The sequence below is a fragment of the Oreochromis niloticus genome, linkage group LG7 (genome assembly GCF_001858045.2).
Source record: "Oreochromis niloticus isolate F11D_XX linkage group LG7, O_niloticus_UMD_NMBU, whole genome shotgun sequence".
In the NCBI taxonomy this organism is placed as follows: Eukaryota; Metazoa; Chordata; class Actinopteri; order Cichliformes; family Cichlidae; genus Oreochromis; species Oreochromis niloticus.
The window spans coordinates 8,082,996-8,099,210 of NC_031972.2; the positions used below are offsets into that span (position 1 = coordinate 8,082,996).

The 16,215-nt window shown below is 39.0% G+C and overlaps 1 protein-coding gene across 1 annotated transcript in view; it reads left to right on the forward strand.

Moving 5' to 3' along the window:
- Positions 1-787: 787 nt before the first annotated feature.
- Positions 788-16,215, forward strand: part of megf10 (multiple EGF-like-domains 10) — a 60,403-nt gene continuing 44,975 nt past the window's right edge. The window contains exons 1-5 of the mRNA XM_005449427.4: positions 788-1,019; positions 7,154-7,289; positions 8,314-8,415; positions 10,430-10,530; positions 11,778-11,870. Of these exons, the coding sequence (XP_005449484.1) occupies positions 7,171-7,289; positions 8,314-8,415; positions 10,430-10,530; positions 11,778-11,870 (415 nt within the window). The 5' untranslated portion in view covers positions 788-1,019; positions 7,154-7,170. The remainder of the gene's footprint in view (positions 1,020-7,153; positions 7,290-8,313; positions 8,416-10,429; positions 10,531-11,777; positions 11,871-16,215) is intronic.

Below are 16,215 nucleotides of genomic sequence, written 5' to 3' on the forward strand. Positions count from 1 at the left end.
TTTATAAAGGCAAAAGCTCAAATGTGAGCTCTAGAAGGCAATGGTTAGCAGAGGGAGACCAAAGCACAGCTTATTCATTTTGTCTAGAACAACAAGAAGCACAATTTCATTCCATTAATCTGCAGCTTACTGTTTACTAGCAGATTACTCTTTTGCCTTTTACAGCAAACAATGCAATTCCATCTACTCACAATGAGGTTTCCTTTATTTTATGATTAATGTTAATATTTATTTATTGAACACATAAATAAATGTGATGCTCCACTTACTCTGATTAAAGTCAAAATGCATATTTAAAATCTAAAAAACCAACAACTCTCTAGGTTTAGGCTGTTTAAGTGTTGAATTTTAAACATCATTCTCTGATTTGCTGACAACAGAGACTATACATACAATTTATTGAGCAAGAAATTTTACCTGGGGCCTTATTACATTAAAGCTTCTACCACTGGGATATTACTTCTACCCCCGTTATCTTTTAGAATAATTATATCAATAGAATTAAATGTAAAAGAAAAAAACATTTTCTTTTTCTGTTTTTATTCCAGTATATCGTGTAAGTTTTAATTATGCTATTATGAGTCCTTGGTTTGTATTGTATATTTCGTTTGTGTTCCTGTTCTGTGTAGATGAGACGTACTCATCATGTGTTTCTAATGGGATGGTGTTTTGCGGCAGGTGGCAGCAGAGTCAAAGTGTTGTTACACAACCCTCAGAAAGATGCTGTTGATGCCGCATCAATGACGTCACATACTTGGTCACCAGTATTTTGACAATGGGAAAAGTTTATCGTTCTGGCGAGGAACGTTGTAGACATCTGAGAAAACGATTCGACTAATGCGCTTTCCACTACTTATTTTTAATTTTAATTTCAGTTTATGATTTATTTCTTATGCGGTTTCAGGGGGATAACACTTTTTTCTTTTCTTGTCTTTTTTTTAACTACTGGACATATCTGCCTTAAACACCGAAGGACGGACCGACAGCCGTGTTATGATCGTGTTTTGCTCATAGAGAAGGTAATGTATTGTACTGATCTGTGTGATATTTTTATGTAATAACTGTAAATGACTGGACAAGAATCTGCTATAGATAAAGTTAAAATATTTCTGAACGACGATATTTGATATTTGGCAAGCGATCCAGATGTTAAATTTTCTTTTAAGATCTTCACATAAAAAAAATACATAAAATGTTTTTGTTTGTTTTTTCAGTGTAGCTCTTCTGGTAGATTTGAACTTTATTCCTGTTGTGCTTTCAATTTGGACGTCTTTCATAGATGTAAATGCTGTTGGGTTTTTGCAATCTTAAACTCTAGATTTGAACTATATCTTGCAAAAGGAGGACAAAAAATAGTGACCGAGAGATTTGATAATAATCTATAATAATTTGCATCTCTCAAAATCACCCATCTCCATATTTTGGTGGTTTAAACCACCAACTGCAAAGGTTACTAGCTGTAAACACTGAGTAATGGTCAGATAGGAACCGTTTAAGAGTTTCAGACCTATTTGTTTACAATACTTACAATACTTTGACATCTTCAATACTTTCACACTAGGTGAAATCAAAGTATAAGCTCCTAGCTTCGAAACTCTGTCTTATTTTGTTTTTTGTTTGCTTTTTGTTTTTTTAAAGAGTAGCATACTGAAAATGCAAAAGTACTGCACTAGCAGTACTGAAAATATGTTCTGATGACAGACATCTCTACGACAGACTTGGGTGCTATAACTTTAAAAACTTTCTAAATTAATTAGCTTAAAGAAAACTGAGTATAGTGACTGCTCATATTTATACATATCATTTAGTTCCACTTACAGCAATTCTAAAAAGAGAAAATTGACGTCAAAATTGCACGTGTTTGCAAATAAATACTGTGCTAAAGCCTGTTTTTTCAGGGATTTCAAGCAGCAGATCTGCTTTTCTGGAATTCCTTTGTGCATAGAGAGAGCCGTCAATGCTGTGCTGCCTGACTGCTAGTATATCAAAGTTATGCAGCCTAGCTTAATCCATTTCATTAACATTGTGCCTGGAGCTCTTTCACGCATACAGCATAACCCTTATGTATGTAGCAGTGCAGTTGTCTTGGGGTGGGAAGGGTTTCAGGATTGGTCAGTGCAGCTGTGCCCACTTTCAGCAGAATGAAATCAGAGATGACTGGCTCCAGTATCCAATACACTGCCTGCACAGACACAATGTTACTACCCATACAGCTACTAGAGACATCTTGTAGGCTTACTCCATTAGCCAGTATTTTTGAAAGAAGGCTGGCCAGAAGACACTAATTGTGTTGAAGAAAACCTCCATGGGATGCGCTAGTCACTTACTGTCTGTGTACTATTAAAAAAGGTCATCCATACTTAATTTGGACTCTTATACAAATTCTAGAAATTCTTAAGGAGATTTTAACCATTGATAATTTGAATGAGATTTTAGCACAATTTTGGTTCACTGATCTGTCTTACACCTTTTCTTTATAGTATAGGTTTGAGTTGAGGTTGATGTTCGGTATTTAATTCTAAATTTATTAGTTTAGCTAAAATGATGATACTTTGTGTTATGTGTTTTAAAGATAGTTAGTCGTGGAGAGAGATAAAGGGAAGTTTAAGAAGTTTAAATTTCAGTTTGATAACAAATAAGTTAAAAATCATGATGTGTTTGCAGGCTACAATGCTTTCTCAGGTCCCTCCCATTTGAGGATACTGTAACCCAGTTCTTTCAGTTTTTTGGTACAATTTACATATGTCCCCTAAATGTGTCACATGATGTTGAATCATAAAGTTTGTGTTTTGCAAGGTGGGTAGCTATAAAGATCATTAAATATTTGTGATCACGGTGTGTGAATTGTGCCTGTGCAAAAGTGGCACATTTTCAGTTCTTTCTCGAGAACCCAGATAACAGAAGTTAGAGCTAAAGTAATTTGTCATTAATTTGTTTACAGACAGCATTCACAAAAGGAAACATAACAATATATCCACTCATTTTTCTGAGAATCTGATTAACTTTTTGTGACATGAATGAGGACACACACACACACACACACACACACTCAGCTTGCACGTTGCTACATGTTTTATTGTTTGGGATTTTTTGTTGCAGCTTTTCAGCTGCTAGATACACACAACACACCATTTCAGGTCCCAGCACATCTTTTACAGGGGAGACATGATCAGCTGATGGAGCTGAGGTGTGCGTCAGCCTCCCCTGACACTACTGCTCCACCCCTCCCCTGCAGCTGAGCCACAAACCACACCCCGCCACACTTTTAAACTATCAGACTGATAAAAATGAGTAAACGTGAGAACTTTTTGCTGGCCAAACTCATCAAAAGTCTTTTTTAAATGTTCACAATAAACCCCACTGAAGATGCTGATATGTATGAAAAACAACATGACTACAGCTGTTTTCTATTTTAGTTTATTTCTTTTCATATCTATATTTGTTTGTTAGATTAAAAAAAAGTTACCCATAAACTTATTACCCAAAGTATTCTACTTAGGCACATTTTGTGCATCGGCAAACTTAGCTTGCAAAGGTAACTCACAATTTTCTTCTGTCTGTAACAACATGTTATGTTAAAATCTTCTTCTGGGGGTGGTATGTGTTTGATCCTTGAGCTCGGGTCCTCAACAAGAGACATGGGAGTTAGAAGGTTCTGCGCACTGTCTTATTTGTTCCTAGGACTGCACTATTCTGGATAGAGACTTCCAGTGTTGTGCCTGGGTCTTAATGCTCTTATTACCCCAAGAACCAATTTGGACTCTACCTTCCAGATTTGCTCCAGCAGTTCTTTCAGCACCTAGTACTTCTCTTTTTTCTTGTGCTGCTTTTTCTTGATGTTGCTATCTACTAGGATTGCCATATTTATCACAACTGCAGTCCTCTGGTCCTTCTCAACCACCACTATGTCTGGTTAGTTGGCCAGCAGCTTCTTGTCTGTCTACAACTCAAAATCCCACAGGACCTTTGCCCCGTTGTTTTCAATAAACTTTGGTGGTTTCTCCGATTGAGACTTGAAGACTTCGAGTCTTCAAGCCACACTATCCCAGTCATTTGGTTTTGCCTCTTATATGTGGTCCAAGCTTTCATCCTACTATGTGATCCATGTATGTGCTGGATAGCCTCCAGGGCACCCTTGTACAGTTGGCAGCTTGGATCCAGTCAGCTGTGGTAAACGTCTGGTTCTTGTGTTTAGGCTCTGTTCTTGTGCTGCTATTATCATTGCCTCTGTGCTGGCCTCTAAGCAAGCCTTTTCTATCCACTGGTAGGATTTCTTTATGTCAGAGATTTCCTCTATGTGTCTGTGGCACATCTTATGCAGGGGCTTCGTCATCCATGATCATTCCTCTTCCTGTTCTTCATCACCATTTGTCTTCAGCTACCTAAGGTATTCTTGGAGTATTCAGAATCAAAATTTGGTTTATTACCAAGTTTGTGACCAACAAGGAATTTGTCTTGGTCTTGTGGTGCAAAAAAATCAATGGTACAGAAATAGAATATATGGCATTTACAATATATATAATATATACATCTCAAAATAAATAATAATATAAATACATACATTAGGAATATATACTAACTACCTACATTAAGAAATATGTATGTGTTTGTGTGTGTGTGTGGGGGGGGGGGGGGGACAAAGTGCATGTACTGAGTCCAGTGTGAAAGTTATTGTAGCCTGAATAAATAAGTGTCTTGTTGTAACATGTTAAGTGAGGGGGTGTTGTTACGTAGTCCGACGTCTTCAGTGCTGCAGTGGCAGCAGTATGCCAAATGGTGTTAAAGGAGGTCAGAATAGATTCAGTGATGGAGCAGCAAAAGTGCAATCTGTGATGGTGAGCAGTCCATGCCACATGCTCTGTGTGTCGACCTGGTGGAAGCGAGACTCCATGCACTCCCGATACCGGCATTTGGCATCCCTCACCACGTGCTGAACGGCGTATAAAGCCGCTTTGTAGGCGCTCATATCTCTTGTGGTCAGACGAGCCTGGCGGTCCTGGTGTTCACTGCAGCGTTAAACTAAACTCAGTTACAAAAAACTTAAAAGCACAAAAATTTTCTGTAATAAAATTTTACGTAATAGTTTTGCTTTTTGTGTATAAAGTGTGAAAAAAAGTTTTAAAAATAATAAGTTGGATATAAAGCTTTTTAAACAGAGCAAGGGAATTTGAGCATAACATTTCTAAACATGCTAGCATTTTTGAAATAGAAATTCTTCAACAAGATTTTGAGCTGTCACTTGTTTGTTTGTTTTTGTCAAAAACAAAAGAAATCAGTTTAGACTTGAGAAATTTGTTGCTGTTCACAGTGCAATAGATTTATATATATAGAACAACTTGTCAGAACAACTGACAAGACACTAGAACTTTGATTGTAGTGATGTTTACCTTACAAAATAAAGCACCTTGAGGTGACTGTTGTGATTTATGACAATATGAATATAATTGAATTGAATTGAACAGAACCCTGACAGGAATGGATTGTGAAATTGCAGACCAAGAAGATCAACTTTTTTTATAGCGGTTGAGACTTCATTGTCATTAAGACTCAACATCTCGTTTACAAGAGAGACCTGTTTCAGACAGCATAAAAAAATTACAAAAAACCCCCACATTAAAATAGCTAAAAGAGTCATATTAAAAACAAGAACAAGTTCCCAGTAATGATGTCAGAAAATCATTTAACCCTTTCATGCATGAATTATGACAACCTCAATCAGGATTTTTTCTTAAGTACTTTTATTCACCTTTAGGCTTCATTTTTATAAACATGTACTTTTCAAAGAGTTTTTTTACATGTCCACTTAGGTGGACAACATCACATTTGGAGTGGCTGGCGGGGTATGGAGTGACGCACCAGTGTCCAATGTAGTGGTTTATGTGCAAGTATACTATCAACACTGACACAAATACAAGAAAACAGCCTTTGAATAGCTGTCCACTGTAGTGACCACTATGCGTAAAAGGGTTAAATGTATTTTAAAGTCTGCATGTGAAATCAATTGAGAGAGCTGCAAGTCCTTCCTTAGTACTATAAGGACAACCTGGAGAAAGATGATGCATACTGCAAGTGCCTTCTTTGGTCCATGTAAAAACAAGAGCTCTTTGGCAGAGACACTGCTTATATTTATGCTTAAATAGGGGAGAGGTGTTCAACCCAAAGAACAGCATCCCCACAGTGAAACACAGTAGTGGGAGGATTATGCTGTGGGAATGCTTTAGTGCATCTGGAACTGGAAAGAGGTTCACATCAAAGTGTAAAGAACTATGAGGAAAGAAAATTGTGAAGATTTTGAAAGAAAACCTCAAACAGTGATTTAGCAAAAACTGGGTCTGGGTTGTTTCCCTGCACAAAAGAAATTTTCATAGGTGAGCAAACAATCTTGTCCACATCTGTATCAGCTGAAAAGTTCAGATTCTGTATCTCCAGCATTTGGTTGGAATAGCTGATTAAAACAGGATCTATGTTAAAGTCAAATCATGTCAGTTACAATATAATTAATTGTGTCAAATACATGTTTATACTTTTGGTAAATGGACTGGTTCTTATATAACGCATTTCATTTCAGCACTCAAAGCCTCATTCACATCCATTCACTCAACCACTTTTTACATCTAAGTGCTTTCTATCTACCATTTACACTCCGACAGATGTGCCATATTTGGCATGTAGACTAGAGCGGCCAGGGATCGAATCGCCAACCTTCCGATTAGCAGATGACCTGTTCTACTTTCTGAGCTTCAGCCATCCCTCTTTGGTGTCTTTTCAGACATGAAAAAAAGTACAGATCTCAGCAGAATCTTAACATTGTAGTTGGTTTTGACTTTTAACAATTATGTCGAGAACAAAATTAAACAGGATCACACAGACTACAAACATAGTAAAGCACAGATGTTTTACTCATTTTTTATTATAGCGAGGAATACAATGAATCTTCTTTTTTTTCTTAAAATTTTCACACCTGTTAAATGTATTTGGAATTGGCAATGATATTAGATTTGAAAATTTCACAATGACATAAGTACAAAAATAAGTAATTGCATAAATAAATACCCCGGGGGATTGTTGGTAGCTTACAATCATCAGAGTTTACAGAATGTCTTTCAGACAACAGAAAGTTAAATGGTGTTTTCTCTTCCTTCCTTGTCTTAAGGTGCAGCCCTCACAGAGATGACTACATCACTGTTGCTCCACAGGACAGTCTTGCTGACTGTAGTCTTCTGTAACTTGCTTTGCATCGCTTCCTCCCTCAACCTGGAGGATCCCAATGTCTGCAGCCACTGGGAGAGGTTGGTCAAGATAATAGCCCATAAAGGGCAATAAAGGCATTCAGCCTTAGGTGTCCTTTACCCACCTCCAAACTGAATATACTAACATTACATACTAATGCACAGTGAAAATTAAAATGTGTTATCAACCTGATAACTGTCTTAAGCTGTGTTTAAAGTGTCAATACTTAGCAGTCTTTTTTTTTTCATTTGCAAGGATGAAAAAAATAAAAATAAATAAAAACCAATGTTTTAACTTCTATGTTCAGGACTATCCCAGTAAGGCTGAGCATCGCTCATTTTCCTCATTTTCCTACCATCATTCCACTGAATGCTAAAGACACAGTTACTAGAGTCTGTGCACACACAGACTTACCTGTAGAGGTTACTGATGAGACTTACATGACTTGAGAGAATCTGTTCTGTTCAGCCTCATAACGCAGAAACATATCTTCAAAACAAGGCTGAACACAAAAAGTTTCTCTGTCAAGGTTTGTCAAAACTTGCAGAGTACTTTGTTTGAAGAGTACTTTCAGTTTTTGCTCTCTGCTGAAACTGAAAGCTGAAACCTGAGCTTTTGACTGGCTCACTTTAATATATAAATCCAGCACTGTAACAGTTTGTATAAGATATTTGAAACCATATGCATTTCCATTGTTAAACAAATGACACCTATTTATATTTCTATATGAAGGCCAATAACCTCAATTTGTTGCCCTGCAGGCATAGCATAAAGATGTTAAGACCTATAATTTCTAATCTTGGGCTGATAAGGGGGCTGTTGCATCACTAAAACACTTATAAACTATTTATTGTATCATTATCTCTTCTAAGAAATCAAAGCTTTTGGACAAACAAGCTTTCACAGGTATTTTAAGGACATAAAAGGTATTTTAAGGACATAAAAGTTGGTTGTGTGTCAATCTCTTTTGGAGTAAATCAGCTAATTAAACAGAGAAGATTAATGAGGCAGTCATGAACTATCATCAGCCACACACTGGTTTCATGTCTGATATCTGTTCTCCTTCACTTTCTGTGGTTTCAGTTACTCTGTGACAGTGCAGGAGTCATATGCCCATTCTTTTGATCAGATTTATTACACCAGCTGCACTGACATCCTCAACTGGTTTAAGTGCACCAGACACAGGTAAGAACCACTTAAAATGATACCTGATACGCATGGAAATGTGTGATAACAATGGGTTTGATTAAATGGCAATACCACAGTTTTTCCATGTTGTTTTTCTTTTTTTGTGTATTTAAATCAGACATTGTCGCTGTATTTTTACCTCGTTGTGGTCTTATTTGTCAGTATCAAAAACAAGGTCTGAAAGTGGCTTACCCCCTTTACCAAGTAAAAGTTGTAATAATAAAGACTAAATTTACTGAAGAATGTATACATGCTAAATGGACTGGAACTTAAATAGAGCCTTTCATTCACCCAGTTACACTCACATTCGTACAGCGCTTTTATCTAACCATTTAAGACAGTCACATGCCGATGCATGGAAATTGGGGTTCAGTATCTTTCCCGGGGACATTTCAACATGCAGACAAGAGCATCTGTGAATTAGAGCCTTGAACAAGACTATTTTTTGAATTCTGCTCCCACTGAATTTCTGACCATTACTGTCTGCTCCCACTGTCCGTCTCTGTCACCTGCTTTTGCAAAATTTGTGTCCAATCCTGCCTGCATCGACAGACACAGCATTGTACGATGGTGAAAGATGTACCCTTAGGCCCCCTCCTCAATTCAGAGATGGTCTTTCCATTTTCATGTAAATGGCCTCGTTGACTGTCTGCTCAAACCAGCGTTGCTCCCTGTCCAGGATGTGAGATACATCCTCATCACTGAAAGAGTGTCCACTGGCCTGTAGTAGTAAATAGACCGCAAAGTCCTGGCCTGACGAGTTAGGTCTTCTGTGTTGTGCCATCCACTTAGCCAGAGGTTGCTTGTTATCCCCAGTGTATAAATCACAACAATCCTCCTGGCACTTAACACTGCCAATTGCAGCCATTCCCCAACTCTCTATGAATGGCACTCATGGTCATGACAGTTTGCATATTAATGATCAAGAAACTGACCCCTATTGTTAGTCAGTGGTGTTAGTTTCAGCTTGTTTCATGCAAATGTACTGTTTAGAGGGTTGGGGAAACCTGCAGCCATCTGAGACTGAAGAAATCACTTGGATGAGTGATTAAATGTTTCTTCCACTGAAAAAGTTACGTCCAGATGAACAGAAAAAACTTTTTGGGATTTACTTACCTGGATGATTGAGCATGCATTAAGTACTGTGGTCCTAGCAACTACCTGTCATTTTGGCTAATGGATGCACTAATCACCATTTATTTACACCTTTCAGAAGGGCATAGAGTATGGCACCAACATGTGAGCACACCTCTCATAATCCTGCCTTACAGGACAAATTGCACCAATCCCTGCTTCTCCACAGCAACCCAGGTTGTCAGTGGATTATGTCAGTGGCTCATTTAAAGTGTAGGAATGATTTCTCCCACATCGGAAAAATACTAGGTCAACTTTACTGTTATGACACGAAATCAATGCGACAAATTAATGCTACCTGAACTTTTCTGGCCCTACACTTTAAATTGTCCAAGTCAACAAAATGTAAGATTTACCTGTGGTAGCTTATTTAAGCAAGTTATGTAGCGCTAACCTTTGCTTTAACAATGAACAATTTCTTGTCCTTCACCTCCTACACGGTGGCATTACTTACCAATCCAAATCCAAAATACATGTTGCTGTCCATACTTTGAAACCTTTCATTCTGGCTACAATGTTAGGGATCCTCTACAAGACACATGTAGATGTGACCAAACTGGAGCTCTGGGAGAGAGGTCGCTCTATATACAATACTTTTGCAAAGTATTGTATATAGAGCTTTTCTAGTCTTACTCACTGCTTTTAATACACAAGCCCCACTCAGACTGGAAGATGAGCTACTAGTAACACTACATAGAGTAGATTTTGCAGTAGTTTTGCTCTCTTTGAAGAAGAGTTAAAGTTAAAAATTAATGATGCTTTTGGTTATTAATGTGAACAATCACACATTTTAATAATATAATTAAAGCTGAAAAACAAAATAATAATTAGTTAATCAGTGTCTAATTCTGTATGTGACTTAAATTCCTTTCTGCAGGATGAGCTATAAAACAGCATATCGTAGTGGGAACAAGACCATGTACCGGAGGAAGTCTCAGTGCTGCCCAGGCTTCTATGAGAAAGGAGAGATCTGTGCTCGTGAGTAACACACACACACACACACACACACACACACACACACACACACACACACACACACACACACACAGCCAGCCATGTTTCTATCGTTTTAGAGGATTTCAAGCTATTTCCTTAAACACTAAGAGAGTCAGGAAGAGATCTTATACAAGTTTCAGTGCTTGCGTCTGTGCTCATGTAACTGTGAGACAAATGGTGATTTTGTTTAAGGTCAATTTTTAGTAACACTTTCCAATCTTACAGCCATTTATCAAACTTATTAAATGCTGTAATGAATATTTCTTTTCATATATCTTGTCACACTTACCTTGCCAGTGAGGCTATTACACACCCCACATCCCTCCCTTTTAACAGGCAGTGACAGGTGTTACTTTGGCAAAACTAACAATTGTAACAGCAGTAAAAAAAAAAAAAAAAAGTTTTCTGTCAAGACAGCCTGTTCTCATGGTGGAAAGAGTTGGTGATGAAAAAGCTATGTGTGCTGTGGTGGAAGGGAGAAAACAGTTAATGTCCCCCAGGAGTTCATAGGGGAATTTGTTCTAGTGTGAAAATACTCTGCTTTATAAGTAGCCTAAGCATCACATGCTGCCCTGAGAATCACTCAATTTGCCAGACACTTTAGGCAACATGCCGTTTCCTGTTGGAAGTTGTATTGGAGAAGGAATCAGTTATATTGAGGATTTATTACTTTTTGTTTGTGTGAAGTCAGAGAAGAATCTGATTGTTTGAAGTGGGTTAATCAATGCAAATCCAGCTTTAAAAAGAGTAATAATCTTTAAAATCAGTGGCATTTGCTTGGTATTAGTGGACAGTAAAATAAATCCTAGTCTTCATGGGAGTTGTCTGTTACAAGGACTGTATTTAGAGTTTGTTGTAAAGAAAAATATTTGTTTGCATGAGGAAAAATCTGGTTGAAAAACTCATTAAACCAGTCTGCTGTAGAAAACACAAAGTAACAAAAAGAAACACTGACATTTTATTGAAAAAGAAAACAATTTCTAAAAGTCCAATTCTGTTTTTGGCCACAAAAAACTCTTTAAAGTGTCAAGTCAAGTCTCAGAGCAATCAAAAAAGAATAGCAAGTCCCAGTTTCCATTTCACAAATCAAATTTATGTCTTAGACATGCATGAACATTTATGTGATTACTGCTACATGACTAATTCTAATGTAGATGTGTTTTGATGGGTTATTTTTTGGGGGGACTGTGCTGATCCCTGGCCTCTCTTCCTGTCTCCTCGATGTCTAGCTCATTGTACAGAGAGCTGTATTCATGGTCGTTGTATGGCACCCAACACCTGCCAGTGTGAGCCAGGCTGGGGGGGCTCCAATTGCTCGAGTGGTAAGTCCTCCAGCTGTTGCTGTCTGTTCACAATAATGACTTTGTGAGTGGGATTGGTTTTCTGTAAAAACACTCTGAACTCACAAGAGGGGAATCAGACTGTTCTCATCTTACTGTACCACACCAATGGCTAGACATACTGCAGGGCCAAAATACTGATGTCAGTCACAACACATGCCAGTCAAAAGTTGGAACGTGAGCCTGTAGGAACTCAGGAAATTAGGGGATGTAGTTTTGATAGTCAGATGTTCTTACGTATGAACTTGTTATAGGATTTTAACTACCTGTCCTCCTTAGACACATATATATATATGTATATTAATCTCACAGGGAATCGGGGGTTTTAGTGGGTGGCAGATTTTTAATGTAAGCAGACAAGTTTAGCAACAAGACTTTTTGTGCAACCTGGCTGCAGTTATTGATTAATTCTCTAAATGTTGACTTAAAGCAAGTTCCTAAAATGCTAAAGGTGACATGATGCAGGGATAGTAGTTTCGAGTCAATTTTGTTTGATTTGCATTTTGCACTCTCCTCACAAGGAGCATTTCTTATCGGCAAGACATCAGGAGTATATCACTTGCCTCTACTTCACCAACACTTTTTTTTGTCTCCTCGGGAGGCATTAAGGAAGATTTACATAGCTCACTATATGATATTTATGAACTACATGTTTATCATCTTCATTCACAAAAAAAAATGAAAAAAAAACCCCACACAGCACCTGAAATACAAAACAGGTATTATACAAACAAAAATACAATTTTGCTGTGGTGTATGTCTGTGTGTGTGTGTGTGAAAGAGAGAGAGAAAGAACAATTGGAAAAATTGTGAATCTCTGTGTATGAGCATTTGTTGTGCAACATATTTGATAATGAGGGTCAGAGAATGCAATAACAACCCCTGGGAGCCAGAGGCAAACAGTCAAAGAACTGTGCTGTACACAGACCCCAGAAGTGCTGAAGACCTGAGGTCACACACCTAGACGAAAACCATGGGTCCAACCCAGCAGGGGCTAGAGGGAGGACCTGGTGGAGGACTCGGTGGAGGGCCCACAGCCAAAGGGCAGGAGTGCCAGACAACCAGAGGCAGCAGGCAGCCAACCCCGGCAGAGGCCAGCCTTCCCAGCATAAGCTGAGGATGGGAACCCAGGCGCGAGAATCTCCCGACAGAGCCAACTTGATGAGAGGTCCAAGCCTCCCCATACCACAACCCCAAGGGAGCAGGCCAGCCAACGCCAAAATCCCCAGCCCAGGGTGCCATTCGAGTGTTAGCTCCAGCCAGGCGCAAATGCAACAGCCAGTGGGTATCAGCAGGATGAGGAAACCCCACCCCCCACCCTCAAGAACAATGTCCTACAGCAGCCCAGCTCAATTAGCTGTACACACACACATACACACACACACACACACACACACACACACACAGAAACTGCACAAACATACATCCATCCACATCCACCCGACCCGCCAAAGTGTGGACAAATGAATGGCCTCAAGAGCTAGCAGTGAACGCAGGGACGCAGGCAGACTGGCCCCAGATCAGCAGCCAACCTCCACCAAAGACAGGGTGCAGGAAACAGGGGTGTAGGCCACCTTTAACAGTTGTCAGTGTCAAAGCTAAGCCTTTTGGGTCCATGTGTTGGAGTAAATAGTGAGTAGGACTATGTGAAATCTAGACTAAACCACTACTGATGAGGGAACAGATGCGACATGAGAATGTGGCAGCTGGTTAACAGTGCTCATCCATCCAACTTTGGCCCATGTGGCACATGTTCCAACCCTCCCCGAGACCCTATGTGTAAAAGTGACTGATCATCAGAGGAAGTTGGGGAGGAGAAGGCATGGGATCTCTAAGCCCAGGAGACTACCCTGGAAGGAGAGCGTCACTTCTGCTGGCACATTAAGCACTTCTGTTTCCTGTATCACACTGCAGGGCAACGAAAAATGAACCAGGAGCCCGTGCAAATGGCACACCAGAGCACTGCTGCACCAAAGGCTGGCACACTGCTGTCGCCAATATAAAGAGTATTCTAACTTGTGCAGACAGGCCCAAAATCTGGGGGCCCATCTGCACATGGAGCCAGTAACCCACTCAGTCAACAAGGACAAGACAAGCCAACCTGAGTCTGAACCTAGCCACTGCTCCTACCCACCCAAGCTGTGTCAACAACTCCAGAATGCTAGAAAATTCAGCCACTTGCTCTGGAACCAACAACAACCAGCATACCAGGGTGGGGCATCAACATCAAGCAGGGAAAAATAGGGAGGGGTAACCTCATCCTCCATGACCATGTCCCACAGCGGCCAAGGCTCAGGAAGCCCCAGACCCAGATATGGACACACACACAGACACCCAGGCAACCCTCTTTTGATGATAATGTTGAGTCTCTAGTAAATTCTTTTAATGAACATTGCCTTTCTATTATGGATCAGGTTGCTCCTTACAAAATTAGTTATAGTTCTGTTGTCTGTCTCTCTCACCCTTATTAAATAGTGATCCTCATGGTTGTCAGAAAACAGAAGGACTGTGGAATACCATGGGTGTGGCTGTCTATAAAGAATATTTGAAAGAACTTCTTTTTTCTTACAATATGGCAGTGAAAGAAGCAAGATCTTTTTATTTTAACAGCCTCATTATAAATCATAAAAATAATCCCAGGGTGTTATTTGACACCATTAATAGCATTAGATCTTCCCCTCCTCCACATGCATTGATAGCCTCCGATGATGACTTCAATGTATTTCTCCATGATTTTGTAAATAGGGTTATGGACTTAAGCTCAAAAATCTCCTTAGGTTCCTTGCCTAATGGGGATTGCCCTCAGTGCTTTGAGTCATCTACCTCATTCTGCAAGATTTACCTCAATCTTGCATTCCTCTGTTCTGTTTGGGTCCTTTGTTGCTTTCTATCATTAACAGCTCACTGAAGCAAGGTTGTGTTCCATCTTACTTTAAGCATGCTGGGGTCATTCCATTACTTAAAAAACCTAGTCTTGATGCCAGGTCTCCTAGTAATTACCGGCTTATTTCAAAATTACTATTTATTAGCAAACTATTAGATAAAGTTGTCAAATCAATTTATTTATTTATTATGCACACTACAAATTTCTGACCCTTTTCAGTCAGGTTTTTCAAAAGCAGCACTCCATTGAAACTGTTCTTTTAAAGGTCTATAATGATCTTTTTGCTTTGTGCTCGTGTTGCTTGACCACAGCGCTGCCTTTGATACTGACCATAATATTTAATTTCTAGACTGAAGGTTTTGGCTGGTATCTCTCACTCTCCACTAGATTGGTTTTCCTCCTATTTATGTAGAGGACGTTCTGTTAGGGCAAGCAGATTCTCCTTCTACACTGCTTGTTTAACCTGTGGCATTCCTCAAGGTTCCATACGATCTTTCGATTCGATCTTTCTCAGGCATTTCTTATTATTTTTATGCTGATGACATTCAACTGTACTATGTCTTTTAAGCCTCACCGGCTGGATACATTTTCCACCGTAGTTGACTGTTTATTTCATCAGTGACTGGCTTTCCAACAATTGCTTTGTTTTAAACTCTGACAAGAATGAGGCCATGATTATAGCTCCTTCTGATATACACTCAAGAATCAGTGAAATGATTGCTTCTTTTTACCCATCTTTAAAAACCAGTGTTGGTAATTTTGGTGTAATATTTGATTCCTTCTTGAACTTTGACTCACATAAAATTTTGCTTATGATCCAATTTCTTTTATTTAAGGAGTATTTCTAAATTCCAACTTATAGCTTCCTCCTATGAAATGGGGAAAATTGTTCATGCGTTTGTATTATGTGCTTAGATTATTGTAATGGCCTTTATTTTGACATGACTTTATCTCTGTCACGTCTCAAGCAATAATAAATGCTGCAGTCAGATTCCTGACACACTCTCTTTTTACTGATATTAGAATTCTTTTTAGGAGTCTCACAATTGCATACAGAGCAGTAAATAGACAAGCTCCGCACTATTTGTCCCAACATCTTTTTAAACACACTGCTGCTTGCTGCCTCCATTCACAAGCTCAAAATCTATTAGTTGTATCTCATACAAGAGTGAAGACTGGAGTGGACAAAGCTTCCAGGCTCTGGAACAGTTTATCACTCCAGCTCTGTTTAGCTGAAACTGTGGAGTCTTTTAAGAAAACATTTTTCCCATTTAATCAGGTCTTTTGCTGCCTTTCTTTTGTTTTGTGTCTGCTGTGGCAGTGGGTGATATGCAGACAATCCAGCAACAAACAGAGGAAGACAAAGGCTATGTCACACTAATCTGGATAAATTTGAAACACTGTTGTTTTCAATCGTTTTCATCCACACTGAAAACGCTTACA